At 50.9% G+C, this 27,706-nt stretch overlaps 1 protein-coding gene across 1 annotated transcript; it reads left to right on the top strand.

The window, feature by feature from the left end:
* Window positions 1-4,387: 4,387 nt before the first annotated feature.
* ENTREP3 (endosomal transmembrane epsin interactor 3) lies at window positions 4,388-27,296 on the top strand. Its single transcript, XM_063145956.1, has 12 exons — window positions 4,388-4,670; window positions 8,426-8,482; window positions 13,128-13,238; window positions 14,630-14,743; window positions 15,857-15,964; window positions 16,097-16,257; window positions 17,529-17,628; window positions 18,313-18,400; window positions 20,884-21,408; window positions 22,886-22,990; window positions 23,485-23,738; window positions 27,034-27,296. The coding sequence occupies exons 1-12, from the start codon at window positions 4,449-4,451 to the stop codon at window positions 27,196-27,198; spliced, it is 2,010 nt and encodes a 669-aa protein (XP_063002026.1). The 5' UTR covers window positions 4,388-4,448; the 3' UTR covers window positions 27,199-27,296.
* The last annotated feature ends 410 nt before the right edge of the window (window positions 27,297-27,706 follow it).

Raw genomic sequence — 27,706 nt, 5'->3', positions numbered from 1 at the left:
CCCCCGATCCCATTTTTGTTTGTTGCATAACCAAAATGAAACAGCAAGAGAAGAAGGTACTTAGATGTCCCAGATGAGAAAATATTCTCCGCTGCCTGAAAAGCTTTTATTATGCCCAACGCGTTTCGCAAAGGACTTGCCTTCATCAGGGACTTTGTATCATTCTCCAAATGTATCGTCACGTTTGGAGAAGCATCCCTCTGACGAAGGAAAAGTCCTTTTTGTATAGGTCTCAGTTCATAGACAGGATGAGATTTGGGATTATTATTTTTTTGTAAGGCTGGGTGCTGATTTTGGTCACCTTATGCCGAGGGCATCTCCTTCACCCCCGAGGTTACTACAAACTGCAGAGAACGACCTCTTGGTCACAGCGTCTAGTTTTCCAGAGATGCGCTTCCGGCATCTCTCTTTCTAGAAATGAATGGCTTGGGTGTGGTGCGAAGGGCGGGATGGGGTGGAATCCATGAGAAATCGCTTTTGCGAGCCAGGAGCACAGGTTGGTGCTTGTCACGGGTGCCTACAAAGCCTTTTTGGCACCTGTTCCTAGCACCCGCCTGACGGTTTCCCTGAGGATGCCAGCAAAGGAGAGCAGGGTGGGAAGAACGAGGGAATGCTGAGCCCTGGACCGTTTGGGGTTTCTAGCCAGCTCCGGCAGCTTGCACTTAACGCAGGGTGGGGAAGAGGAAAGAGAGAGCAGCAGCCCCTGGCAGAGGAAGACCTTCCATTAGCAGCGATGGAAGGTCCCAAGGGAGCCATCTTGATGGCAGGAGAGAGAGAGAGAGAGGTTGAGGGGCGGAGCAGGGGAGCTAAGAGCTGGCCTTCGCAGTGGGCTCCCCTCCTCCCTGCCTCTTGAGCAGCTACGGCTTGATGGATCAAACCATCTCAGTGCAGTGGTATAATTCTGATACACCCGGAAGCTCTCAAGAAGGATGTGAACAGAGCGGCCTTCCTCTGCTGGTCTGTTTTTGTTTGTCTGGCACAAGGGTGTTGACGCTCACGCTTATGGGCTACTCCAGGCCAATCCAGACCTCCTGGGTTGACCAGGTAGCCATGCATCCCTGTCCTCCGACCAAATTGTTTGGTGGTTTTCTGGCTTTTGCCCATCACTGGAATGTGGACCCCGTTGAGGCTTGTCTAAGCCGTGGCGCGTGCTGGGCGCCATTTGCCTAATGCAGCTTGTCGTGTTGTCTGAACCCGGGCAGCATGGCTTGTTGAAGGGAGAAACAACCCTCAAATAACCCATGGGCTGTTCTTGAGTTATTTGAGGGTGGTTTCCTCCTCCAACAAAGCATGCCTCCAGGGTGGGTAATTAGGCAAATGGCACCCAGCACACACCATGGTTTAAACAGGCCACTGTGGTTTGTTCAAGCCACAGCGATCGTGTGAACTGGGTCATTGTGTAATGATGGGCACGGGAGGAAAGGAATGAGCTCTGCTTGTTATGAGAACTGGGGTGTTAAAAGCAGGTTGGGAATGCAGTGGGAATGGTCGGATCTTACACCCTGAATAAAGCTCAGGATTTTAAAAAGCATTTAGTTGAGTCGTTTTCTGAATGGCCATTGGAATGGGGTGGACCCTATCCCTCCCTCACCTGAAAACAAGCCAATTTGGAAACGGAAGATTCAAGCAGTTCTCATCTAACGATAGCAAGTGTGAGATACCCTGTTATCTCTACCTTCTTACCTGGAAGCCCTTTCCCTTAACCCAGAACTGTGAGGGCAGTCTGTGTTTACTTACAGAAGAGGTATTCTGTGCATGCTCTGAGCTACCACCACCTCCATCCAATTATGCATTCCAGGGTAGAGCCTTCATGTCTCAGGTTAAAAACCCTCAGCTCTTATTTCTCTGAATAAGAACACCTGCGCTGGATAAACCTGGATAAACAAGATTTTAAGGAAGAGCAGAAGCTAACAGAAAGATTTGGCTTATTTCTTTCTGTGGAAAGGAAAGGACAACAAGAAAGGATCTTTCCTTAAAAACAGGCCCTTTGCACCTGGCTGGATTCCTGGGGCCAGAATCAAACTGTCAAAGGATTAGCGCTTAAGTGGAGCTTTCAGAACATCTCCCAGCTCCCCCAAAAGCAGCTATATCCTAGCCTGAACTCTCTCTCCTAAAGCTGTGTTCGCATTTAAACAAGGCAGGCTATTTTGGGCTGCAAAGCCTTGGGTTGTTTCCAGACGGAGGGCTCCTCGCGCTACCAATGAAGGCCTTGTGCAGCCGTTCCATCTTTTCTTTCTCAACAGATCATCTGCGACACAAGAAAGGGGGAAAAGGTTAGGGGGGACGGAGGATGGTTGCAAGTTGATGACAACGATGTTTGGACCCTTGCAAACTTCCATGAATGAGGCAGGGTGAGGGGGCCATAAAAGAGTCATCTGGAAGAAAACACCCTTGATCGTTCCTGCGACATCCTGTTCTTCCACGTGTTTGTTCCTGCCACCCAAACAGAGAAACTCTGGAAGTACATGTTTCCCACCACCCTACTGGGAACACCATAAGCAAAAATACAGCGTTCTTGCCTTTGGACAGGGAACTACAGCTCCCAAGATGCAGCACAGCAGGGCGTGTCCTTCCTCCCTGCAGCATCAGGACCAGTGGGAGCATCCTCTAGAGAGGGATGCAGGCGCCTGGCAGAGGGAGGCGGCGCCTGGAACATCCCCCGGCCCAGAGATGTCCTGCAGCTGGGCAGCTGGACTCTTCTCATTCCTGGTAAGGCTGCAGTTGCTTATAACTCTTCTTTGGGGTTGAAAGAAAGAAGAAAAATGAGCAAGAGGGCAGGGGTGGACAGCAAGCCTGATGCATCCATTTCTTCCTAGACCCAGTCTAGATGGAGACGTTTCGGTGCCTTGTGTTCCCATAAAAACACAAAGTCGGGGGGGCTTTCTAGCACCCCCTGATAACGAGAGGGGGGTAACCCAAGCCAAAGTTTCTAAGGAAAAGCAGAGGGAGCTGTTGTTGTGATGGAATAATAAAGCGTAGTGCAGCTGCCTCCCGCAGTTACTCAGAGGTTTTACCCTGTGGTTCTTCTGTCTTCTAGACGGTTCAGAGTTTTTGGCCTCCAAGACCCAAAGCTTTCTGCCTGCAGGGAACAGGAAGACAACCCTCTCTGGATTGCCCTGGGGTGTGTGAGTGTGTTTCCAGCAACCTCCCCTTGGCTGGAATGGAACCTTCTAGCCACAGCCAGGAGCCAAAAACTTTTCCCGGATAACGTTTTTAACTGGGGTTTGCCACCACTGCCAGACCAGTCGCTGCCTCCCCACCCACCCCTTGGGTTGGTTACTGCAGAGTCAGATCAGTTTGCCAGACCTCTGGAGGGTTCGAAGTGAGTCCGGACCTCTTCCCCCACCCCTCTTTCCTTATCCGTCTGCCAACACTGGAGAAAAAGTATCACGAGGGTGGATGGTGCCAGGGCGGTCTGTCGGAGGAGCTGCGGTCGGCTGGGAATCCATCCTTGCTCGTCCGGGAATCGCTTTCTTCTCTTCCTATTTCTCACCCGTCGGAAGGCGCTGCTTGCTTTTACCCTGCTGCATTTCTCTAGCCTCCTCGGGAGCAAACTCGCTTCTGGCTGGGCACCCATCCATGGCCCCTCTGCTCCGGCCCGCTGTCAATAATTCCTGATCCCGTGGAAGGATGTCGCTGAGCCCAGCTGTGCTGAAGGACAGAGAAACTCTTCTTTGCTTAGTTTTCCATCTCCCCTTTTTCAGCATCACTCGGCAGCCTAGGGGGCCTAGATCCTAGCAGACCCCCATCCTGTAACTAAGCGCTGATGTTCCCAATCCTGGGCAGTGGCTTTCGAAGAAGATAGGACCCCAAAATTCTCATCTGCTTCTTCCTGGGGTCATGCCCTGACATACACGCTTTGCCCTCTCCGGTGGCTAAATTCTAAAAAAGTAACAGAGGTTGGGGAGGAGGTCTCCATGACACCCCACCCCTTTCTAGCCTGATATCTCTTTCCTCTAATCCCAGACGTATGTGTTTGTGTAATCTGTGTTTACTTAGGGAAGAGGCATTCTGTGCATGCCCAGAGCCACCCTTTTTTAGGACTTCCGAGGCAGAGGTATTCCGACGAAGCTGTTGTAGTTGCCTCCAATTAAGCCTCAGTCCTTTTTTCTCAGACCACGGGCACCAGCTAGCAGAGAATTTTACCGTTGGGAAGCCACCACTGTGAAGGCCCTCTCGGTTCTAAAGGTGGTAGCAGGAACAAGAAGTAAATCAGCTTGGAGTCTTGAGTGTGTGTGTGTGTGTATTTTTTAAAGAACTTAAGGAAACAGAAAACAAAACACACTCTACTTATTTTGGGGAAAGGAGAAGAACAGCCAGATGCCTCTCTTCTTCAAAACAGGGCCTCCGTAACACAGAAGCTAGAGTCCAATTCCCAGGAACTGGAACCGGTTCTGTTCTTGGCTGTTTCTGGGCTGGCTCCAGCCTCCCTCCTTTGGGGCACCGTCATGCCCTCACGCAGTGACTCGAGCTACTCGCTGACCGGACGCACGTCCCGCAGTTTCACTCACCTGCGCGTCCGGCGCGCCTGGCTGCAGATCCTCCTCCTCCTCGGCTTCATCCAGATGATCCTGGGCGTTCTGATCGTGACGCTGAGTCTGCTGGTCACCACCAACATGCCCTCTCACCACCCCATTCGGAGTTCTTGTCCTATCTGGGCTGGCTTTCCGGTGAGTGTCTTGCAAGATGGAGTTTGAGGGGCAGGTAGGTGGAGGGGGGATGTATTTATATGTTTGTATGTTTCATTTATGTCCTGTCTTTCCTCCAAGAAGCTCAAGGCAGGGTACATGATCTTCCTCCTCTCCATTTTGTCCTCACAACGACCCTGTGAGGTTGCTTAGGCTGAGAATCGCCAATGGCCACCAATTCGGATGGCTTCAAAAGGGAGTAGACAAATTCGTGGAGGAGACGGCTTCCAAGGGCTACTAGTCCTTATGGCTACTAGTCCTCCAGTGTCAGGGGCAGGAGGCCTATGTATACCAGTTGCTGGGGAACATGGGCATGAGGATCCTGTTGCATTCCTGTCTTGCCTGTGGGTTTCCCGTGGGCATCTGGTTGTCCACAGTGTGAACAGAGTGCTGGACTAGATGGACCCTTGGTCAGGTCCAGCGGGGCTCTTCTTACATTCTTGTCAGGGACTGGACCAAACTCACCTCAGTGAGCTTCATGGCCGAGTGGCGACTAGAACCCAGGACTCTAATCACTTCACCACACTGGCTCCCTCTTATTGATAAATGTGTGAACGGTTCTTCTTTCACCCATTTACTGAAATATTTAAAGGGACCTGAAGACGGCATTTCTAAAAGGCCCATTACTTACTTATGTAACTGATTTCCAGTCTGCCGCTCATCAGCCAAACCTTCCAACCACGATTAAAAAAACAATCATGATTAAAAATCTCGTCATTAATCCTGATACGACCAGCAGCTAAAAACAGAAGTTTAAAAAGCAGGAATAAAATAAGGAACAGCAAACACAAAGCTGTCAGTTAACAGCTCCAGAAAATGAAAATCATCTTCGCCTGGCACTGGAAAGACAATAAAATAGGCACCAGCTAATTGGAGAATACTACAGTTAGGGAGCCAGCACTGTAAAGGCTTTAGACGTTGCTGTAACCTTTCACCTTTGCTTCTGTTTTTTAAAGAGCCCTTTTGCAGGGTGGTGGTGGTGGTGAAGCATGGAAAATGCAGTTTTTTTTTTTATTATCCGAAAACAAAGTGCAAGTCCCCACCAGTGTATCTGTCTTATTCCGCTATACCACAGTGCCATCTAGAGGTTTTGCAGTGGAAAGGCAAGAAAGGAAAACTTCAGTGTGGAAATCCAATCTTAATTTTGCGACAAAACCAGAAGTAGATACAGTGTCTTAACAGCCTCATCCAGAAAAGCGCTTTCTCTCTTAAAAGCTTCTTTTATTGTGACTCTTGCAGGAGGCGAGGGGGAGCTTTTGTTTTTAAAAGCAATTTTGGTGACCCCCAAAAGTAAAACAAACTACAAGAATGTACTTGTGTTTTTATACAATCAGCCAAAGGCAATCTAGGACCTGATTGAAACCAATGCTGCCAAAGGGCCATTTTAATCTGACGCTGAAAAGAAAACAATGTTGGCGTCAGGCGGGCCTCACCGGGGAGAGCATTCCATAATGGGAGGGGGCCACCACTGAGAAGACCCTCTCCTTTGTTGCCCCCCTCCAAGCCTCCCTTGGAGGGGGCACCCAGAGGAGGGCCTTAGATGCTGAACATAGCGTATGGGTCATACACTGGCTATATGGACCTTTAGTCTAATCCAGCGAGGCTGTCTTTTCATTGCAGAAGGCTCCAGCCAGCCTGCTCAACCTTGTATTCTATTTGCTCTGTGATAGCCTGTCCTGAATCAATTTAAAAGCATATGTTATCCTATTTTAGCAAGCCACATCAGGCAGGCTGTGCATCACGGCATCCATGCTGGCACGTTTCACGCTCACGTGCATTAGAGTCGCAATACAATCCCCTGCCACCCCAACTCGGAAACTCCATTTCTAGAAATATCTAGGGAGGAAGGGCTGAAACCTTTTAGCGCCAGCTTCTTCAACCTGGTTCCCTCCAGATGCTGTCAGACTCACAGCTCCCATCAGCCCCAGGCAGCAGGTATGCTGGGAGATGTAGTCCAAAACATAGGGAGGGTCCCAGCTTTAGCAACACCCGTGAACCAAAGTGTGTCCGTTCCTTGGCTTGAAAATAATGTTTGCGCTGCATTTCCTATGTCCAAAGCTGTTTACATTAGCCACTTTTTGAGTTGCATCAAATATAAAAAACACAGTGATTAATAATTCAGAGTGAATGAACTCCATTAAAAAAATAAATAATCCACAGCCTACCGATAAACGCAGCATCCCTCGGGCCATCGCATTCCTCTCGGCTGCCAAGGGTCATACCAAAGAGATGAGCAATGCAACGTCTCCCGAAAGCCTTCTGGGATAGAGAGATCCTGACCTCACTCCGGGGGTCAGCCCAGGGCTGTTCCCAGCAACTGTTCCCAGTTTCCCTTCCTATAAGGAAGGAGTACGGCACAGGGATTAGTTTGTGCCTACGCCTCTTTTAGTGGTGGTTGTGGTGGTGATAGGTGGGGTGGAGGATAGAGGATAGAAAAGTGCTTTTCACCATCTCTTGTAACAGTATAACTCCGACTCCCGCAACGTCATTGATCGGCAGTAGCGTAGCACATTTATTATTGCAACAGAACGGCCACCAAAGCATTGCTTTAAAAGGGGGGATCAGATGAATTCACGGATGAAGCACCGGTTTCGGGTTTTGGAGGGCCCTTTGGGGAAGACGCCCTCTGTGCCCCCCTCCCTCTGCGTCTCCCTTCTCACTGCCATTTTGACCAGCTGCTCTGTCTCCTCTGGTTCATCACAGCTCCCACTTCCTCGCTTGGAAGAGAGAGCTAGTGAGCAAGGAGGCCGTGGCGTCTGCTTCTCCTCCTCCTTCTCACCCGCACCGTTGTCTGGACCAGGTGGGAGGCAAGCGGACAAGCAGGTTGCAATGCTGAAAAGAAGGAGCATGTCCAGGGAGTTCCTGTCCGTGGGCCCCTGCTGGGGTGTGGGTCCTCAGTAGCTGCCCCACCATGCCGATTCATGGCTTAGAATGGCTGCAAGTCATGATGGCTAGATGTTACCTCTGCTCCTGGAGGCCAAATGCCTCGTAATACCAGTTGTTGGGGGACATGAGAGGGAGGCATTGAGGTGGCCATGGTGGAAGCCTGTGGGCACCAGTTGCTGGGGAACATGGGCGGGAGGGTGCTGTAGCACCATGTCCTGCTTGTTGGTCCCTGGCCGATGGCTGGTTGGCCATTGTGTGAACAGAGTGCTGGACTAGATGGACCCTTGGTCTGATCCAGCATCAGGGCTCTTCTTAGGTTCTTATAAATGGAATGCGACTATATTTTAGGCCTTTGGTTGAATTCAGCACTGCTGTTCATGTATTTTTATAAAAGTAAAGTGACTGTTTATGCAAAATACAAGATGACAGCCTAAATAAAACAGACGATAAAAGATGACAAATAACGAACCGGCAGTTGATTCAGGACAGGCAAGCATTTCTTTTCTTCTTTACATGATGTGTCATTCATACATGATGCCACGGAACTGCTGGACATGGGCAGACAAATACACATCCTCTTTTATTTGTATAGACTGTATGCATGAGAAATATGACCTTCCCCGGGTAAAACAAGGGTGACGGTTTCCCAGAGACAAGGACCAGCAACCTTGGGATTGTCCCTGAGAAAGAGAACTCCCCCATGGGGCGCGTGGGGCTGGAAAGGACTTCTCACAGCTTCCGCTCTCCTGGTCAGCGAAGGCTGAGGACAAAATGGCAATGCGTGCAAGTGATGGATCTTTGGCAGGGCTGATGCGTGCTAACTTCCCTTCTCTGTGTGTTTCTCTCTGTAGTTGGCGTTCTCCGGAGTCGTTGGCATAGTATCCTGGAGACGCCCTTTCACCCCTGTGGTGAGTACTGAGGCTTCATTGGAAAATGGAAAAGACCAGGAGGCCAGACAGCCAGGGCAGGCACAAGATATACATCTCCTCCTCCTCCTCCTCCTCCTCCTCTTCCCTCTTCTGCCTCTTCCTTTCCTTTTGCAATTTTTGGCTACAGCAGTCCTGTGATTTCTGGCCCATCTCGCCCCTCAGTGTTGAGACACGAGGGGTCTTTCCTCAGAGTGAGGCATTATGGGTGAGGTGGTTCCGGAGATTGCCTGCGCCGCGACCTCACTGTTGCCCCCACCCCATCGACCGCCTGAGACAGCTGCTTCCGTCTGCCTCATGGTAGGGGCCGGCCCTGCTGCCTAGAATAGTACTGTGTCAGGGCCTGGCAAACCTCTTGTTTGGCAGAGAAGCTTTGAGATCTTGTGACATACCCGTTTAGCTTTATGATGCTGGGTGATCTTAAGTTGTGTCTCAGATGATGACCGGAGCATGTGGGGCAGAATATGTGGAAAAATGTGGGCCTTCAGGTACCTAGGCTCGAACTTCCAAGGGCTTTGAAGCACTTTGAATTTCTTGGAAAAAGGAACAGCCATTAAGTAGTTCAACCCACTTATGCAGAGGAAAATAACTGTTTGAAAAGCCACTGAACGATTCAGCTCAAAGTCATTGCAAAACAGAAGAGGAAAAAGGAGAAAAGCCCAAACAAATCCACAACGGAGTCACAACAACAACAGCAACAATAATATATTTATTTGCTACCCACCTCTCCCTCTGGATCGAGGTGGGGTACAACACAAATGCTATAAAATACATATAATTGATTAAAACATTTAAAACGAATACATTATTAAAAGCCGTATTTATTTATTTATTTATTTCATTTTTATACCGCCCAATAGCCGAAGCTCTCTGGGCGGTTCACAAAAATTAAAACCATGAAGAACATAAAAACAACCAACAATTTAAAAACACGAATACAAAATGCAATATCAAAAGCACAACCAGGATTAAAACCACACAGCAGAAATTGATACAGGTTAAAATGTGGAATTAAAACAGCAAAGTTTAAATTTAAGTTAAAAGGCATCTTAAAATTCCACTGGATAGGCCTGCCGGAAGAGATCAGTCTTTATAGCTTTTTTAAAATCCGGAAGACTGTTAAGTTGACAACACTCTTCCGGCAGGTCATTCCATAATCTGGGAGCGGCAGAAGAAAAGGTCCTCTGGGTAATACATAGTTGTCAGCCTTGTTTTTGTTGGCTGGAGTCAATTCTTCCCAGAGGACCTGAGTGTGCGGGGCGGATTGTACGGGAGAAGGCGATCCCGCAGGTAGCCTGGACCCAAACCATGTAAGGCTTTAAAGGTGATCACCAACACTTTATACTTTGCCCGGAAACTAAGGCCACAGCTAGACCTAAGGTTTATCCTGGGATCTTCCAGGGTTCGCCCCTGCCTGAGCACTGGATCCCCTGTGTGACACCTAGATGAACAGGTTTGACCCATGGACGATCCAGGGATAAACCTTAGGTCTAGCTATGGCCTAAGTGACAGCCAGTGAAGAGATTTTAAAACTGGTCATAGATAGATAGATAGAGAAGAGCTATATCTCCTTCTCTGCACACAGGAAGGCATGCCTCTTCTAAAACGTTGCTTCCTGTATTATGTGTGTGCATCATCTAAAAACAAAGATGATGCACGCGCCTCCACGCACCCCACCCCGGTGCTTCAAAACGATTGTTCTATTCTTATGAAGCTGTGTGCAGATTTAATCAATGATTTAATTAAAATCCACCAGTGTTGTTGACTAAGGTTGCTAATGGCGTGATAGCAGTACCGGAGGAGGAGGAGAAGGAGTCTATCAATAGATATTAATTGTAAGAGCTAAATGGAATTTCCATGTGCAGAGACTCTATCAATACCAGATGTAGGTGGATCAAAAAGCAGAGGAGGCCTGAGCATCCCATGGACATGGGGAACAGAATACTGAACTAGAGAGGCTTTGGTCTGATCCCGGGGGGCACTCTCCTTATGCTCTTCTGCTTCTGTCCCAGTGGTATTTTGAGCCTTCGTATTCCTGATCCCTACTCCGGAGTCCAAACAAGAAACCAATTTCTAACCAGAGTGGTGCAGGGGGGTCTGTCCAAAAGAACGACTGCTGTAGAAAACATTCCCCCATCCCACTCCTTAGCGCAGCGTCCCCTCCTTCGCTCTTCCCTCCAGGTGGCAGGGAGGGGCCAATGGAAGCGTTTTTGAAGACCTGGTTGCTGTGCGGGGGGCCGTGGGATGGGGTGAGGATGGATGGACAGGGAGAGAGAAGAGGAGGCAGAGAAGGAGGCAGAGGGAGAATAGGAGAGAGAGAAGGGAAGAAAGAGGCAGAGGAAGAGGTAGAATAGGAGAGAGAGAGAAGGGAAGAAAGAGGCAGAGGTAGAATAGGAGAGAGAGAAGGGAAGAAAGAGGCAGAGGTAGAATAGGAGAAAGAGAGAACGGAAGAAAGAGGCAGAGGCAGAATAGGAGAGAGAGAGAGAAGGGAAGAAAGAGGCAGAGGCAGAGGGAGAATAGGAGAGAGAGAAGGGAAGAAAGAGGCAGAGGCAGAATAGGAGAGAGAGAGAGAAGGGAAGAAAGAGGCAGAGGCAGAGGGAGAATAGGAGAGAGAGAAGGGAAGAAAGAGGCAGAGGAAGAGGTAGAATAGGAGAGAGAGAGAAGGGAAGAAAGAGGCAGAGGTAGAATAGGAGAGAGAGAAGGGAAGAAAGAGGCAGAGGTAGAATAGGAGAAAGAGAGAACGGAAGAAAGAGGCAGAGGCAGAATAGGAGAGAGAGAGAGAAGGGAAGAAAGAGGCAGAGGCAGAGGGAGAATAGGAGAGAGAGAAGGGAAGAAAGAGGCAGAGGCAGAGGGAGAATAGGAGAGAGAGAAGGGAAGAAAGAGGCAGAGGCAGAATAGGAGAGAGAGAGAGAAGGGAAGAAAGAGGCAGAGGCAGAGGGAGAATAGGAGAGAGAGAAGGGAAGAAAGAGGCAGAGGAAGAGGTAGAATAGGAGAGAGAGAGAAGGGAAGAAAGAGGCAGAGGTAGAATAGGAGAGAGAGAAGGGAAGAAAGAGGCAGAGGTAGAATAGGAGAGAGAGAAGGGAAGAAAGGCAGAGGCAGAGGTAGAATAGGAGAGAGAGAGAGAAGGGAAGAAAGAGGCAGAGGCAGAGGGAGAATAGGAGAGAGAGAGAACGGAAGAAAGAGGCAGAGGCAGAGGCAGAATAGGAGAGAGAGAGAGAAGGGAAGAAAGCGGCAGAGGCAGAGGGAGAATAGGAGAGAGGGAGAGAGAGAGAGAAGGGAAGAAAGAGGCAGAAGCAGAGGTAGAATAGGAGAGAGAGAGAGAAGGGAAGAAAGCGGCAGAGGCAGAGGGAGAATAGGAGAGAGGGAGAGAGAGAGAGAAGGGAAGAAAGAGGCAGAAGCAGAGGTAGAATAGGAGAGAGAGAGAGAAGGGAAGAAAGGCAGAGGCAGAGGTAGAATAGGAGAGAGAGAGAAGGGAAGAAAGAGGCAGAAGCAGAGGTAGAATAGGAGAGAGAGAGAGAAGGGAAGAAAGGCAGAGGCAGAGGTAGAATAGGAGAGAGAGAGAACGGAAGAAAGAGGCAGAGGCAGAGGCAGAATAGGAGAGAGAGAGAGAAGGGAAGAAAGCGGCAGAGGCAGAGGGAGAATAGGAGAGAGGGAGAGAGAGAGAGAAGGGAAGAAAGAGGCAGAGGCAGAATAGGAGAGAGAGAGAGAAGGGAAGAAAGAGGCAGAGGCAGAGGGAGAATAGGAGAGAGGGAGAGAGAGAGAAGGGAAGAAAGAGGCAGAGGCAGAATAGGAGAGAGAGAGAGAAGGGAAGAAAGAGGCAGAAGCAGAGGTAGAATAGGAGAGAGAGAGAACGGAAGAAAGAGGCAGAGGCAGAGGGAGAATAGGAGAGAGAGAGAAGGGAAGAAAGAGGCAGAGGTAGAATAGGAGAGACAGAGAGAGAGAGAAGGGAAGATAGAGGCAGAGGGAGAATAGGAGAGAGAGGCCTTTTTTCCAGGGATCGTCCCTGGATCATCCCTGTGCATGCAAATGACACACAGGGAATCCTGGGAGCAGGCAGGGATGATCCCTCTATTTTCCTGGGATAATCCTTAGGTGTAGAAAGGGCCAGAGAGAAAGGAAGAAAAGGGGAGAAAGAGGCAGAGGAAGAGAAAGAGAGAAGGGAAGATAAAGGCAGAGGGAGAATAGGAGAGAGGCAGTGAGAGAGAGAGAGAGAGAGAAGGAGGCAGAGAGAGAATAAATAGAGAGAAAGAGAAAAGGAAAATGGAGAGAGGAATGATGAATGGCTGTGTGTGTGTATGTGTGAAAATGAGCAAGTTGCAGTGGTGAAGAGGAGGGACAACTCCAAGGGGCTCTTGTCTGTGGGCCCTTGCAGGGGTGTGGGCCCAGGCAGGGGCCTAGTCATGCCTACCCTTGACATCAGCCCTGTGTGTGAAAGAGTGAGTGAGTGAGTGAGTGAGTGAGTGAGCTTTGGGCTCTGGAGCTGCCTGCTGCTGCCCTGGGGGTCGGGGTGGGGAGGGATCCCGCCCTCCGGATGCACCCTTTGCTGTGCCTCCTTCCCTCCTCTGCCATGGGGACGTAACTGCTCTTTTTCTCTCTGCTCCCCCCCCCCCCAACGCCCCATTCCCAGATCACCTTCTTCACGCTCCTCTCCGTGCTAGGAGTCATGCTTAGCCTGGCTGGCTCCATCCTCTCCTGCCAATACGCCCAGCAGGTGAAGTCCCTGGAGGCTTGCGAGCGGGTAAGACAAGACGGTTCTTCGCTCTGGAAGGAGCAGGGGTGGCGGCGCAGCCTGAGAGCCCAGGTGGGGGTTGTCCGAGAGCAGAACTACACATACGTCTCACGCATGCATCGTGGCGGCGTCCGTTTCTCCCCGGCGGGAAATCAGCATGGCGGGGGGGGGGGGGGATGGAATGGGACCGACCGGGGTGGTGTAGCTGCTTAAGCCTTTCCCTGCCTGCTGCCGCTGTACCCTCTTCCCCAAGAACGCCCCATAAATGTTCCCCCTCCACCACTGCAATGGCCCAAGCATGCATCGACCTGGAACTGTCAAGCAGGGATGTTGGAAGAATCCATTTTGGGTGGGGGGGAGATCGGTGACACACCCACCCCGGACTTCATTCCACTTTCTGACAACTGACCTTTTCTGTATGTCTCAATTTACGCAAATCACGGCTACATTTTTTGTGCCAATTGGTGTGATTTGCGCAAATCATGCCTGCAATTTACGCAAATTTGCGCAATTTGCAGCCCCTGACCAAAATGAAAGTGGCAAAAAAAGTCCCCGGAGTTTGGGGAGGGGGGGGCGGAAACCAGCAGCGTGGCTCACGAATGCAAGAAATCCATCAAGCCCGGAAAGTGCCAAATTTCCAAACATCCCTACAGTAGAGTGTATATGTATTTATGACCGTCAGTGTGCATGGCGCTTTACATATGCATGGCTGCTTGGGCATGCTGGGAGTTGTAGTTCAACTTATCTGGAGGGCACCAGGAAGGGGAGGGTTAGTCTCAAAATGGTTACTGGGGAGACAGCAGAGAATGGGGAATTGGGAGATGGAGACGGGGGTGTAATGGGAAAAGAATACGAGATGTATTTGTTTTGGTGACGTTGAGTTCAGCATAGTGATGCAATAGGCTATAGGGCAGAGCTGTGGGGACTTCTTTTGGCCTGAGCCGAACTCAGTTTTGGAGAATGTCATGGGGGCATCCCAGTGGGGATGGCTGGGCCCAAAATATCAGAATGTTTTAGATTAAAAGCTAAGTTATTAAGCTGTAGGAGAGGTGTTTTCAACTTTTGGGGTGGAAAACAGTCAGGGGAAAGGATGTGGGGCCAGGGGAAGGGGGCATAGCTTTCTGGAACCCCAGGTGGGCCAGATTTGGGGGTCGACAACTCTGCTATGGGGACTTCTAAGGGTTTCATGAATGGAGGTGGGTTTTGCAGAGGGACTTGCAAAGGCTAGGAGGAGAAATCATGAAGGGTGTTCTGGGAGGCGGTTCCAAACGTATAGGACAGTAACGGAGAAAGGGTGGAGACTACAAAACCTATAGTGCAATGCGACTGCATGCATGCACAAAACTTTTGTCGTATTATGTTAGCAGTGCAAGCACAAACCTTCCCTGTTTCTTCTGCAGAGCAACTTCTTATACAAGAAGTGCATTTACTCCTCCTCAGAACCTGGGTTTCCTCCCTGCAGAAATAATTCAGAGCCAGATCCAAATTGTACCAGAGTCCTTCTAGTCCTCAAGGTGAGTAGACAGTGGAGATCTTTAATGCAGACAGGTCTGTCAGTAGACTTAGCTGATGCATGTAGGACTGGATGAATCTGTCATTTTTGCCTTTTCCCTCATTCAAATCTTTTGAGAGCCTTTCTACAGGGCTTTCGTTGTGTGCTCATGATTGCTCACTCACGATAGTTTGGGAGTCCTTTACACAATGTCATCCTCCTCCAGGGCCTCCCCCGTGCTTTGTGACCAATATCGCGTCTTTTTTCCAAACTAGGAAGGTCTAGTATTTTGCAGAATGCCGCTATTTTTATGGTGTGCAATTCCACTATATCACAGCACCATCTAGTGGTTATGTAATGAAACATATAGAAAAGCAGAAAAAGAAACCCCCAAGAAAAGAAGCACGTGTAAAGGAGCTGATTTTAGTCCCGCAAAGAATCCGGAAGCGGAAGCCTCAGACAGGTGTGGGATTAAAAACCTCATGCAGAAATGCTCTAAATTTGAATTTGTCGTTTATGAAGACATTTGCAAATTTTGTTAAGCACTCATCCAAAAAGCGAACCAAACATATTTCTCACCCACTTGCCAAATTTGACAGGTACAACTAATTCCTAGCATGGAGAAGACCACGCTGCTCCTGCCTGCCATGTAGCAGGCAGTCTTCCCCCAACCTGGTTCCCTCTGGACTACAGCTCCCATACTCCCAAAGTGTATGCTGGCTGAGGATGATGGGGGTTGTAGTCCAACACTTCTGGAGGGCACCAGGTTGGGGAAAGCTGGTCTTGGGTGAGAGATTCTGGAAGGTGGGCCCCCCATAGCTTGTGGCAGCAAAGGCAAAGTGTCCTTTGGTACCTTAAAGATGAGCAAATGTACATGGCAGGACATTGCTAATGCACAAGTGAGATTGCTAATGGAAGTGGAACCAAATTCTGATAGAGCTAAAAAAAAATCCGATGCGATTAATGAGCGGGTGACGGGACAGAAGGCACCTGAGACGTGAAACCAGACAGACTGGATTTAAGGAAATCCATAAGCCTGGGACCTTTTGCCTGGGACCTCTTCCTTTGAGCTGCGCCTCTTCTTTCATTCTTGTGATTACTGTCTGTTTCCCTCCCCCCCCCCCCCCGGATTTAGGACCTGCTCTTCAGCGTTTGCGGCCTGACCATTTTCGCCATCATGGTGTGCACTCTCTCCGCCATCATGTGCTGCATCCAGATCTTTTCTTTGGACATTCTCCACGCGGTGAGTTCTACGGATCGGCGCCCTGTCCCCTACTCGAGCGGGACAAACTTGGAACCGATCTGAGTTCTTTTCATGTGCGGAGCACGACTGCCCCGCTCCCCCTAACCTCCCCTGCTTCTTCCCCATTCCCAGCTCTCTCCGCCACGTTCCAGCTCCGTGACGTTGGACTGCACCTCTCCCCCGGACACTTACTTACACCATATGCTGGACCTGGACGAGTTTGTACCTCCGGTACCACCGCCACCCTATTACCCCCCAGAGTACACCTGCAGTTCTGAGACTGATGCCCAAAGGTGCAATGACCGGGAAAGTGGGGTGCGGCAGGGGAGGGAGTTAAAAGGAGGAAGCTCAAGGGTGGCTTTCGGGGTGCGTAGGGGTTGGCGAGAGGGAAAAGGAGCCGTAGAAAACCCACAGCACCTTCAAGGTTAAGAGGGATGTTGCGGCTTCAGATTTTGTTGACTAAGGCCTTAGCTAGACCTAAGGTTTATCCCGGGATCGTCCCGGGGTCACCCCTGTTCATGTAAATGACACACAGGATATTCTGGGATGATCCCGGGATAAACCTTAGGTCTAGCTAAGGCCTTAGTGTCAGTCCGGGTGAGTTTGCACGTAACGAGAAGCCGTTGTGGGGGAATTAACCTGTGGGTTTTCTTGTAGGGGTGGCGGCCACCATTTTGAATATTCATGCCACGTAGGGCATGTCGTAGCTTGTCGTTAGGTGCAAACTTGGCAAAGGTGAGTTGTTGGGGGGTTCTTGAGAAGCCACCCAGAACCCATGGGCTGTTCTAGGGTGGCTGGCGGCTTGTCAGTCACCCCAGCAACCCACCCTTGCTGGGTTCGCACGTAATGGCAAGCTTCAGCATGCCCCTGAATAAGGAGAAAACTATCAATGGCTACCTGCAGTTATCAGAGGCACTATGCCTAGGTACACCAGTTGCTGGGGAACATGGGTGGGAGGTTGTTATTGCACTTAGGTTCTGCTTGTGGGTTTTCCGTATGGTCAGCCACTGTATGACCCGAATGCTGGACTAGATGCACCCTTGGTCTGGTCCAGCAGGGCTCTTCTGATGTTCTTATTTTAAAAAATGGTGGCTGCTTATGACAAGACCCGCAGAGATGTTCCGCCTTGGTGGCTTCTCGTTACAGACTCTCTGTCTTTAAAGTTCTGCAGGAATTCCACTTTGTTTCTGCTGCAACAGACTCAACCCAGTCACCGCTTCAGAACTAGAAGCCCCGTTCTGGTTTAATCTCTCGGGGGGAAAAGGTTACCAACTGACCAGGTTCTGGTGTATGTGATGGCTTAGCCTGCTCCTCCGCCTCGAACAGCTTCTTGACTCGTAGCTCAGCAGATGGGGCTTTTCACAGCCCCGAGGTTAACAAGCTTGCTTGTGTCGGCACCCAAGAGTAGAGGAGCGGAGGCCTGTAACAAAAGTTGGCAACCTCAGTTAGGAATGTGGTGTGGTGATGTGGGGAGGCAGCTGTAGACGTCGGCAAGTTTTGAGAGTTGCTGAGCCAAGGAGGGGAAAGTTATTCCACGGCTGACGTTGTCATTTTTGTCTGTCAGCATTACCTACAACGGTTCCATGGACAGCCCTGTGCCGCTGTACCCCACCGACTTCCCTCCCAGTTATGAGGCCGTCATGGGACTTCACGGGGACAGCCAGGTACGGAGGAGAGAGGGTCTCACTGCACGGGGATTCAATGGGACAGGAGCAGAGATGTAAAAAACATTGCATGGACAGATCACTTTAGGGCAAGTCCAGAGGTTCTTTAGCTCCAAAAGTTGGAGGAGGAAGCAGAGGTGGGGGAGTAAGGAAGAAAACCACAACGTGTTTTTCTCTGGCTCCCCCCATGCCCACGATCCAGCAATTCCTTGCACAAAAAAGGGGGAGGATTCAGGCAAATTGTCAGGGATGCTTTAGGGTGGATTCCTGCACTGAGCAGGGGGTTGGACTCGATGGCCTTGTAGGCCCCTTCCAACTCTGCTATTCTATGATTCTATGATTCTTAGTCATGACAGCAGCATGGAACCACCATGTGCAGGGGTAGTCTATCTCCGAATATCAAATACTGCAGGGAGAGCGCTTGCCTTTGAGCGCTATGCTCTTCCTGGGAGCACCTGGCTGGTCATCGTATGAAACAGAATGCAGGGTTCACTGGAGCCTTTAAGGCTGTAGAATCTAAGGCCTGGAGACCTATTCCAGCCTGCCCGGGGTGTGTGTGTGTCCCAACCCAAACCTCTGGGCTTCCCTGGAGGAAACACTTGGGGCTCATGCAGGCCGCATTGAAGAGCATACCGGCTGCGGGCCGCCTATCCCTGCGTGACGTTCTCTGCCTCTGCCCTGCAGGTGACGCTGTTTGACTCTCAGTTCACGGACACCTCGCACGGCCCCTGCTCCTGCAACCAGGTCCCTTCCGTCGTGCTCAGTGGCGAAGGTAAGGCAGACTTGCGTGCAGCGAGGGTGGATCTGGACTGGCTGGGAAAGGACCCTTAACCAAGCGCAGAGCAGAAGCGAACATTGTTTGTGAAACACTGAGGGTTGTGCCTCATGCAAGCGGCCAGAGGGGAGCCTGGAACCAGATGCCAGAACTCAAGGGTCCAAGCCAGAAGCCGAACAACGCACCAGGCTCAGGAAGGGCATCCTGGCTCAGGCAAAGCCTTAGCTGAAACAGGAAATGTCTTATAGCCCTTCTTGTCGGGGGGGGGGGGGGGGGGGGGGCGGTGTTTAGGTGCTGAACCCTAAACACAAAATGGATTCGGCACCTTGGAAGCTCCGTTAGAGTCCTCGTTGGTTCTGACTGAAACCCAGAGCAGATTCACTGCCCCACTGGCATCAAAGCTACCAGCCTTCATTGCGGGGGGGGGGGGGGCGCTGCACAAAGTGGACTGAGCCCCTGCCAGTGTGTGCCCCCCATACACGCACACGCACGAAAACACTTATACATACTGACTTCTTCACAACCCATTCTCTATCTTCTTCCTCTCTCTCTCTCCCCTTCTTTCTTTCTCACCCCCCTCCCTCTCTCACCCCCCTCTCTTTTGCTCTCGCCCTCTGTCTCATATACACACCCTTTCTCTCTCACCCCCTCTCTCTCTCTCTCCCCTTCTTTCCTTCTCACCCCCCTCCCTCTCTCACCCCCCTCTCTTTTGCTCTTGTCCCCTCTCTCATACATACACCCTTTCTCTCTCACCCCCCTCTCTCTCTCCCCTTCTTTCTTTCTCACCCCCCTCCCTCTCTTTTGCTCTCGCCCCCTCTCTCATACACACACCCTTTCTCTCTCACCCCCCTCTCTCTCCCCTTCTTTCTTTCTCACCCCCTCCCTCTCTTTTGCTCTCGCCCCCTCTCTCATACACACACCCTTTCTCTCTCACCCCCCTCTCTCTCCCCTTCTTTCTTTCTCACCCCCTCCCTCTCTTTTGCTCTCGCCCCCTCTCTCATACACACACCCTTTCTCTCTCACCCCCCTCTCTCTCCCCTTCTTTCTTTCTCACCCCCTCCCTCTCTTTTGCTCTCGCCCCCTCTCTCATACACACACCCTTTCTCTCTCACCCCCCTCTCTCTCCCCTTCTTTCTTTCTCACCCCCTCCCTCTCTTTTGCTCTCGCCCCCTCTCTCATACATACACCCTTTCTCTCTCACCCCCCTCTCTCTCCCCTTCTTTCTTTCTCACCCCCTCCCTCTCTTTTGCTCTCGCCCCCTCTCTCATACACACACCCTTTCTCTCTCACCCCCCTCTCTCTCCCCTTCTTTCTTTCTCACCCCCTCCCTCTCTTTTGCTCTCGCCCCCTCTCTCATACATACACCCTTTCTCTCTCACCCCCCCCTCTCTCTCCCCTTCTTTCTTTCTCACCCCCTCCCTCTCTTTTGCTCTCGCCCCCTCTCTCATACACACACCCTTTCTCTCTCACCCCCCTTCTCTCTTTCTCTCTCTCACCCTCCCCCCCCTCTCTCATACTTTATTTATTTATTGCATTTCTATACCACCCAATAGCCGAAGCTCTCTGGGTGGTTTACAAAATTAAGACAATTCAAAACAAAACAACAGTATAAAACCATAATATAAAATACAATATAAAAACAGAACCAAGATAAAAACCACAGCAGTGCAAAAATACAAATTTTAAAATACAAATTTAATGCAGCAAAATTCATTTATAGACTTAAAACGCTGGGAGAATAAAAAGGTCTTCACTTGGCATCTAAAGAATATAATGTAGGTGCTGAGCGAACCTCCTTAGGGAGCTCATTCCACAGCTGGGGTGCCACAGCAGAGAAGGCCCTCCTCCTGGTAGCCACCTGCCTCACTTCCTTTGGCAGGGGCTCGCAGAGAAGGACCCCTGAGGATGACCTTAGGGTCTGGGCAGGTACATATGGGAGGAGGCGTTCCTTCAGATAGCCTGACCCCAAGCCGTTCAGGGCTTTAAATGTTAATACCAGAGCACTTTGAATTGGGCCGGGACCTGGACTGGTAGCCAATACACGCCCCCTTATGGTTCATTATCTTTTAACTGTGCTTCAACTGAACAGCCTTTCAAATAAGGGACACCTTCAAACAGAGGACCGCCTTCCGTAAAGTAGGACAGGTGGCCACCCTGTTTTGCAGTGTCAAGCAAGCAGCAAAACCCAGAGATTTATCCAGCCCCCCACAATATCCATTTAAAATTGTTTCCAGGCCACCTTGAAGGGTCAAAGCCCTCTCAGGGTCTGGCTCACATTGCCTGACTGCGATTGGGTGGTTTGCAAGTGGTGGACTGGGTTCATGGCATGCAGTGGGGGTGGGATTCATCGAGGGGCCGCCCTAGTCCACCTCTCCCCTTCGCCTCTCTGCCATATCTGATCAAGCCTTGCTGCCTGTTGCAGCCCTGCACTTCTCTTCCTGACGGCCTGTCTCTTCCCCTCCCGTCTTTCTTCTCCACAGCGGTTTCCATGGACAGTGGCTCCTTAATTATGTCGGAGATTGTAGACATCCCGGGCGAGAGCAGCCCGTCCGAGGACTCGTGCCTGCTGGATGCGAGCGGGTCAGCTTGCTCGGTGGACTACGTGCTGTTCCGCTCCATCCAGCGTAGCCGGGCTGATTACTGCCTGAGTGTGGATTGTGGCCAGTGCGGCCTGCACCCCCAGGGGCCCTTTGAGGAGACGCCGCAGGTGCGCCTCCGCGGGGAGCGCTCCTACTCCTGCTCGACGCCTGGCACGGGCTACGAGGGCTTGCTGGAAACCGGCAGTGCCCATACCCACAGCTGCCACCGCCTGGAAGGCCTGGGCCACAGCGTAGGGCCCTGCTTCCCTGAGGTGCGCGTGAAGGCCAAGACTTCGCTTCCGGGGCGCAAAGGCCCTGGGCGGCAGCCGCGCCGGAGCAGCGAAGCTTCCTGCCGCCTGCCCTCAGTCCAGTGTCCCCTGCAGCGCTCTCACAGTGATCCTGGAATTAGCACAGCCAGCGACACCGGTGAGTAGCGCGGCAAGCTGGGGAAGAGAGACGCGAGAGGAAATGGCCTGGGTTGGGACAGCCAGTGTGGGTGTGTTAATTTTTTTGTCATTTTGAGAGTGCACGTGGGCATCCCTGGGTTGGGAACTGACTGGATTGTAAACCAGGGATGGGCAACTGGCAGCCTTCAGGCAGATTCTGCCGTGCGATGGCATTTGGCCCCCGGGAGAATGTTTCCCAAACGTCTTGAATAGCTGCCGGGCTGGAAGTCAAAGAGAGAAGACGTACCAGAGGCAGCTCCATCACTATATTCATTTCCAGGTGCCATGGGGGGGGGGGGCGGTAGAATGGGAGACAGACCACCCCCAGGGCACAAGCCAACAGGAAGTTATGTTTTTAAATTCTGTCCTGGTTTTCTACCACTTTGGGCTATCCAGGCACCAACTGCTCAAATTAAAAACAAAACCAGGAACAAATGAAAAACAACATGGAAGAGGACAGTCAGACCAACAAAACCTGGCTGGTCAGTTGAGGAAGGCGTCCTGGAATAGAGCTGTTTTCAGGTGTCGGAAGCAGCCTAGGGTTGGTGCCTGCCTGACCTCCAGGGGCAGGGACTTCCAAAGAGAAGGGGCCACCACACTAAAGGCTCTTCAATGACCACAGTGACCAGGCAGGTTGGTAAGGGGTAATGTAAAGCTCTCAGTAGCTACGCCTTCCGAGACGCCTTTCAACCTTCTAGAATGGGGAAAAACTTCACGAAAGCTAGGGACATCACTATATGATTGGCAGTTGGGGGAAAGGGGGTGGGGCCAAAAGGAAGGGGTGGGGCCACTTGGAAAACCCCGGAGGGCCGGATTAGGGTGCTAGGAGAGCCGGTTTTGGCCCCCATGTCTGATGTTCCCCATCTGTGGCAAGAGAACAGGCCCTGTTCTGTAAACGTGGGCTACATAGAAAGCTGCCTTGTGCAGACAGTTGTCAGGATTGTCTTCCCCAACATCGAGCCTTCCAGATGTTTTGGATGACACCTCCCAGGGTTCTGGACCACTGGCCATACTGGCTGGGGCTAATGGGACATGAAGGCCATAACATTTGGAGGGCAGCAGGTTGGGGGAAAGGTGGTCCACACAGACCAGCAGGGGAGGTCTTTCACAAGCCCAGAAAGACAAAAAATAGGGCACCAGTTGAAGAAGAACCGAAAAATAAATGCCAAGGAGCATACAACTGTACAAAAATATTACAAGGAGTGACAAACCAATACGACAGAAAATATCCACACAGCAGTGTATAAAGTAAGCTCACATTTTACATTACTATATATTTATTTTTATTGGACTGGATTGTAAAATTTTTGTTCAGTTGCATGCTTTTTAGCATTTTTTTGGGGGGGGGGCTTCAGCATGGAAAACCAGTGTTCCCTATCCCTGAACTAAATTCCCACACCTTAATCCTTTCTTTCCTGGTTTTCGTCCCATCACTCCGCTCTCCCGATCCACCCCAGAAAGCGACTTCCAAGAAGTATTCTGCACCAAGGTGTCGGACGATGGCGGATCCAACTCCTCAGCAGGTACAGGGGAGGGGAGGGGTTGCCCGGGGGAGTGTTTACGTTGCCATAAACAGGCGGGGTGCAGGCGAAGGCGGAGAGCACTCAAGTCGAGTTGAGATTACCATCTTTGAACTTGGCACATCACGGACAAATCCGTTCACTAGATTCAGAGTTCAAGGAGTACAGATTGTCTTTACTTGATTGCCATACGAGCTAGTTGCATCGTTTTAATTATGAATCAGCAGTACATGAAAGCCTAATGGCGGCTGCTGCTATTATTATTATTATTACTGATATCCAAGAATCATCAGTATTATGAAACAAGCTGATATAATGGAATACTGCCCTCACTGTTGTGAACCGCTGAGAGATTCCGTTACGTTCTGCGGTATATAAATGTTACAAATAAAAATCAACAAATAAATGGATTATTAACATAATCCTTTGAGGGCTCTATCCTTTCCCGTCTGATGCTGCTTTCAGGACGCTCGTTGTGCCTGCCCCCCCCCCTTTGACCTCTCCTGTGTTTTGTCTCTCCCCAGGGCCGTATTCAGAGGCTGGCGTTCTGCTTCCGTCGCTCCGCGGGCCACCCTCTGTCGCTCCGCCAGCAGGGAAGGCCAAGCTGGAGGTGCCGCGGAAGGTGCCGCAGCACCTGTCCAAGACCGCCACACGCTCCCTAGGGGACCTGAAGGTGTGCCGCGGGACACGCGGGCTCATGGCCCGCTTTCTGCACAGATCCAAGCGCAACCTGGTTTTGGCGGGGGCAGAAACGGCCGGCCGCGGCAGCAGCGCTCGGGGCCGCAAACAGGTACGGCGCTCAGTAGGTTTCCGTCAGGCGGTGATAGTTCAGGGGCTTCCCCCCCCCCCACTCCCCTCTGTCCCTTTATTTAGCATGAAAATGGAATCGTGATCATTGGTGCTGTAATCACAACGGCATCAATGTTAATGACTTAAATACTTAAAAGGTTGTCACACAGAGGAGGGCCAGGATCTCTTCTCGATCCTCCCAGAGTGCAGGACACGGAATAACAGGCTCAAGTTACAGGAAGCCAGATTCCAGCTGGACATCAGGAAAAACATCCTGACTGTTAGAGCGGTACAGCAATGGAACCAGTTACCTAGGGAGGTTGTGGGCTCTCCCACACTAGAGGCATTCAAGAGGAAGCTGGACAACCATCTGTCTGGTATGCTTTAGGGTGGATTCCAGCATTGAGTAGGGGGTTGGACTCAATGGCCTTGTAGGCCCCTTCCAACTCTACTATTCTATGATTCTATGACGGACTCAGCAACACAGGGTGAAAAGGCAACGCCTCTGCCCCAAGGAGATTGCAATTTAATCTGATCTCTGCAAGATGGCAAAGGGGTGGGGAATGTTGTGCTATGCTAGAACCCTAAAAAGAGAGAGGGGCCTTGAAGATATCAACCCACAGTTAGCAGCAAATTCAGCAGGAAGGCACAGCAGGACTAGGGATGTGCAGAATGTTGTTTTGCTTATTTTTTTATTTATTTATTTCATTTTATTTAGTTATTACATTTTTATACCGCCCAATAGCTGAAGCTCTCTGGGCGGTTCACAAAAATTAAAACCGTAATAAAACAACCAACAGGTTAAAAGCACAACTACAAAATACAGTATAAAAAGCACAACCAGGATAAAACCACGCAGCAAAATTGATATAAGATTAAAATACAGAGTTAGAAGAGTAAAATTTAAATTTAAGTTAAAATGAAGTGTTAAAATACTGAGAGAATAAAAAGGTCTTCAGCTGGCAACGAAAGGAGGACAGTGTAGGCGCCAGGCGGACCTCTCTGGGGAGCTCGTTCCACAGCCGGGGTGCCACAGTGGAGAAGGCCCTGCTCCTAGTAGCCACCTGCCTCACTTCCTTTGGCAGGGGCTCACGGAGAAGGGCCCCTGTAGATGATCTTAAGGTCCGGGCAGGTACATATGGGAGGAGGCGTTCCTTTTTGTGAAAGGAACGCCTTGCGTTCCTTTCACAAGAAGCGTTTCACAATTGCAAAACGTGAGCATGGCCCATTGAAAGCACTGTACGCAAGTGTGTGTCAGCCCCAAATATTTTTAAATATTAAGGGACAGGAAAGAAAAACTAGCAGACATTAGTCTCGTGATCACGACGACGACAACAACAACAAAATTCCCCTGGTTTTGACAGGCAGGTGCTCTTGCTTAGTGGATCTCTCGAGTTGAGAAGTGCACAGGAAACATTTACGCTGTTAGACAACCTAATAGCTTGAACTCTTGAGAAAGAGAGCTTGTAAAACAGGATGACGAGGGACTGAAATCGGTTCCTGTTTGGGTTTTGCAATGAATAATGACAAATTCAGGGCAGTTCGTCAAAGAACTGGAGGCCTTTTCCTGGGATTAAGGTCTGAAGGGCTCTTCTGTACAGCGCCTACTTGAAAGTAATGACCAGCGCTTTCAATTGGGCTCGGAAACCAACCAGGACTTGATACAGATATCAGAGTTACGCAATTAAAGGTGGTTGACAACAGAGCTGCTAAAACCACAATGCGGAAGAGGTGTCCCAGGCATCAGATTTGCCCTTCTTGAGGTTCCAATCTGATTCTCCAGAGTTCCGTGAACAACCACACACCCATATCTCCAACGACTAATCATTGCTTGCGCTTTCCCCCCTCATTCTAAAAGGTTGAAATGCCAGTTCTAAGCTTTACTTGCTGGCACTAAGAGCTCTGAGCTAGAATACGTTGGCATCTGTGGTATTTCTTTTGTAATCTTGGCTCCTCCCCACCTTTGACCCTTAGCTCCTCCCAGTTTTTGGGAACAGAGCCCCCAAAGCTTTGAATTTGGCCCTCAGAGGTGTTTCCACCCCTGCCCTAAATGGCTTGCGCCCCCAAATTCCAGGAGGAACCCCACTCCCTGTACCAGCCTGCCCATGCCTTAGGATCCGTAGAAGAGTTCTCAAGGGGCTGTCTACTCATGTGACAACTAGGGAAAGAACCTTCCATGTTGAGGCGGTACGGTTGGTCAAACGCCCTCCCCAGAAAGCATGATCCGGTGCTGATCATGCAGTGCAGTTGGCACCTTGCAGTCGAAACTTGTCTTGGGCTGGCCTTCACAAGAACCATTCTCTTTATAAAACACAGGGAACTCCGGGTGAACTAGAGTTGTAGAGATCCAAACAGAACCTGTGCTAAGTCCCCTAGCAGTGTTTTTTGGGGGGAGTTTTTTGTCTATCTGACCCACCAGAGAAAAGCTATTGTGTGGTTAACCAGTATGGCGTCGTGGTTAGAGTGTCAGCCTGGGACTTGGGGGATGCGGATTCCGTTCCTCACTTGGCCGTGAAGCTCACTGGGAGACTTTGGGCCAGTCACTGACCCTCAGCCTCACCTACCTCACAGGGTTGTTGTTGTGAGGATTAACTAGAGAGGAGGAATCATAGAATCAAAATAGCAGAGTCAGAAGGGGCCTACAAGGCCATCGAGTCCAACCCCCTGCTCAATGCAGGAATCCACCCTAAAGCATCCCTGACAGATGGCTGTCCAGCTGCCTCTTGAATGCCTCTAGTGCGGGAGAGCCCACCACCTCCCTAGGTTACTGCTTCTATTGTCGTACTGCTCTAACAGTCCGGAAGTTTTTCCTGATGTCCAGCTGGAATCTGGCTTCCTTTAACTTGAGCCCATTATTCCGTGTCCTGCACTCTGGGAGGATCGAGAAGAGATCCTGGCCCTCCTCTGTGTGACAACCTTTTAAGTATTTGAAGAGTGCTATCAGGTCTCCCCTCAATCTTCTCTTCTCCAGGCTAAACATGCCCAGTTCAGCCTGGGCATGAGCATGGGCATGGGCATGAGCATGAGAACCACGTTGCAAGAGGGGAAAAGGCCGGATATAAATCTAATAATAAAACCCTCTGGAAAAAATAGCTGCCGGGGCTTGCCATGACCAGGGTGCCACGGTTTTGCTTTGGAAACCCTGCTTCGTAAATCCCAGTTAAGTGGAAGCTTGTCGAGAGGGTCACTCCGTGCGTGCTCAGAGACTCTCTCCCCTTTAATATGGTTTCTCATGCTGCAGAGCTGAACCTTGGCCTGAAAAGAGCTAACGTTTCTTTCCGCCGGGGGTGTTTCAGGTGTCGAGGATGGGGGTTGAACGGTGCCCTCCGGAGGGCATGCACCTCCAGAGCTGCGGCGACCTAAGCTCTACCTCTTCCTTGCGCCGCCTCCTCTCGGGTCGGCGGCTGGAGCGACGGCGCCCCCACAGCCTTAGCGGACTCATCAGGGAAAGCAACCTGTAAGGAGCTGCTTGGGAGGGGCCCTTTCCACTGTCCGACGTTGCGGCTTCTTCACGGTGGTGGCCTTGGATCGGAACAGCCTGGAAGAACTGGACCGCAGCTTCCTCGGGACCCCCTCCCATTCCGACTGGGAAGACAGAGGGGGAGCGTGAGGTTGTGGGCGAATCCTCCACAGGCTGTGGGGCGAAGGGCAACCCCGGCGGACTACCCTCTGTACTCCTTTGTGCGCCGTAGAGGACAATCGTTCCGGCTCGCTCTGGATTCTCCCGTCAACCAAAGGACGCGGCCCAGCAGGGCCTTGCTCCGGTGGCCCCTCGCGACTTGTCTCGTGCGGCGGTGCGCACCAGCAGTCCTTGGGCATGGCAGACTTGGAGGCTCTCGCCGATGTGTCGGTCTGCAGGCTAGGAAGGCATCAGTGGTGGTTCGAGCCCAACCTGACGATTTGCGCTCCGGCGGCAGCGCCTTGCTGAGGGCCAGCCCATCAGGCTTGCCTGAATACGGACCTTCCCTG

The sequence above is a fragment of the Elgaria multicarinata genome, chromosome 21, assembly GCF_023053635.1.
Source record: "Elgaria multicarinata webbii isolate HBS135686 ecotype San Diego chromosome 21, rElgMul1.1.pri, whole genome shotgun sequence".
Classification (NCBI taxonomy): Eukaryota; Metazoa; Chordata; class Lepidosauria; order Squamata; family Anguidae; genus Elgaria; species Elgaria multicarinata.
Note: the sequence above shows the minus strand (reverse complement) of the source record. Positions and strands in the feature narration are given on the sequence as shown.

What these genes read in the sequence shown, in the direction of transcription:
- ENTREP3 (XM_063145956.1), top strand. Translation starts at nt 4,449, where the DNA reads ATGCCCTCACGCAGTGACTCGAGCTACTCGCTGACCGGACGCACGTCC. An exon ending in GAGTCCTTCTAGTCCTCAAG is followed by an intron (nt 14,744 to 15,856) that starts GTGAGTAGACAG and finishes CCCCGGATTTAG; the next exon opens with GACCTGCTCTTCAGCGTTTG. An exon ending in TAGCACAGCCAGCGACACCG is followed by an intron (nt 21,409 to 22,885) that starts GTGAGTAGCGCG and finishes GATCCACCCCAG; the next exon opens with AAAGCGACTTCCAAGAAGTA.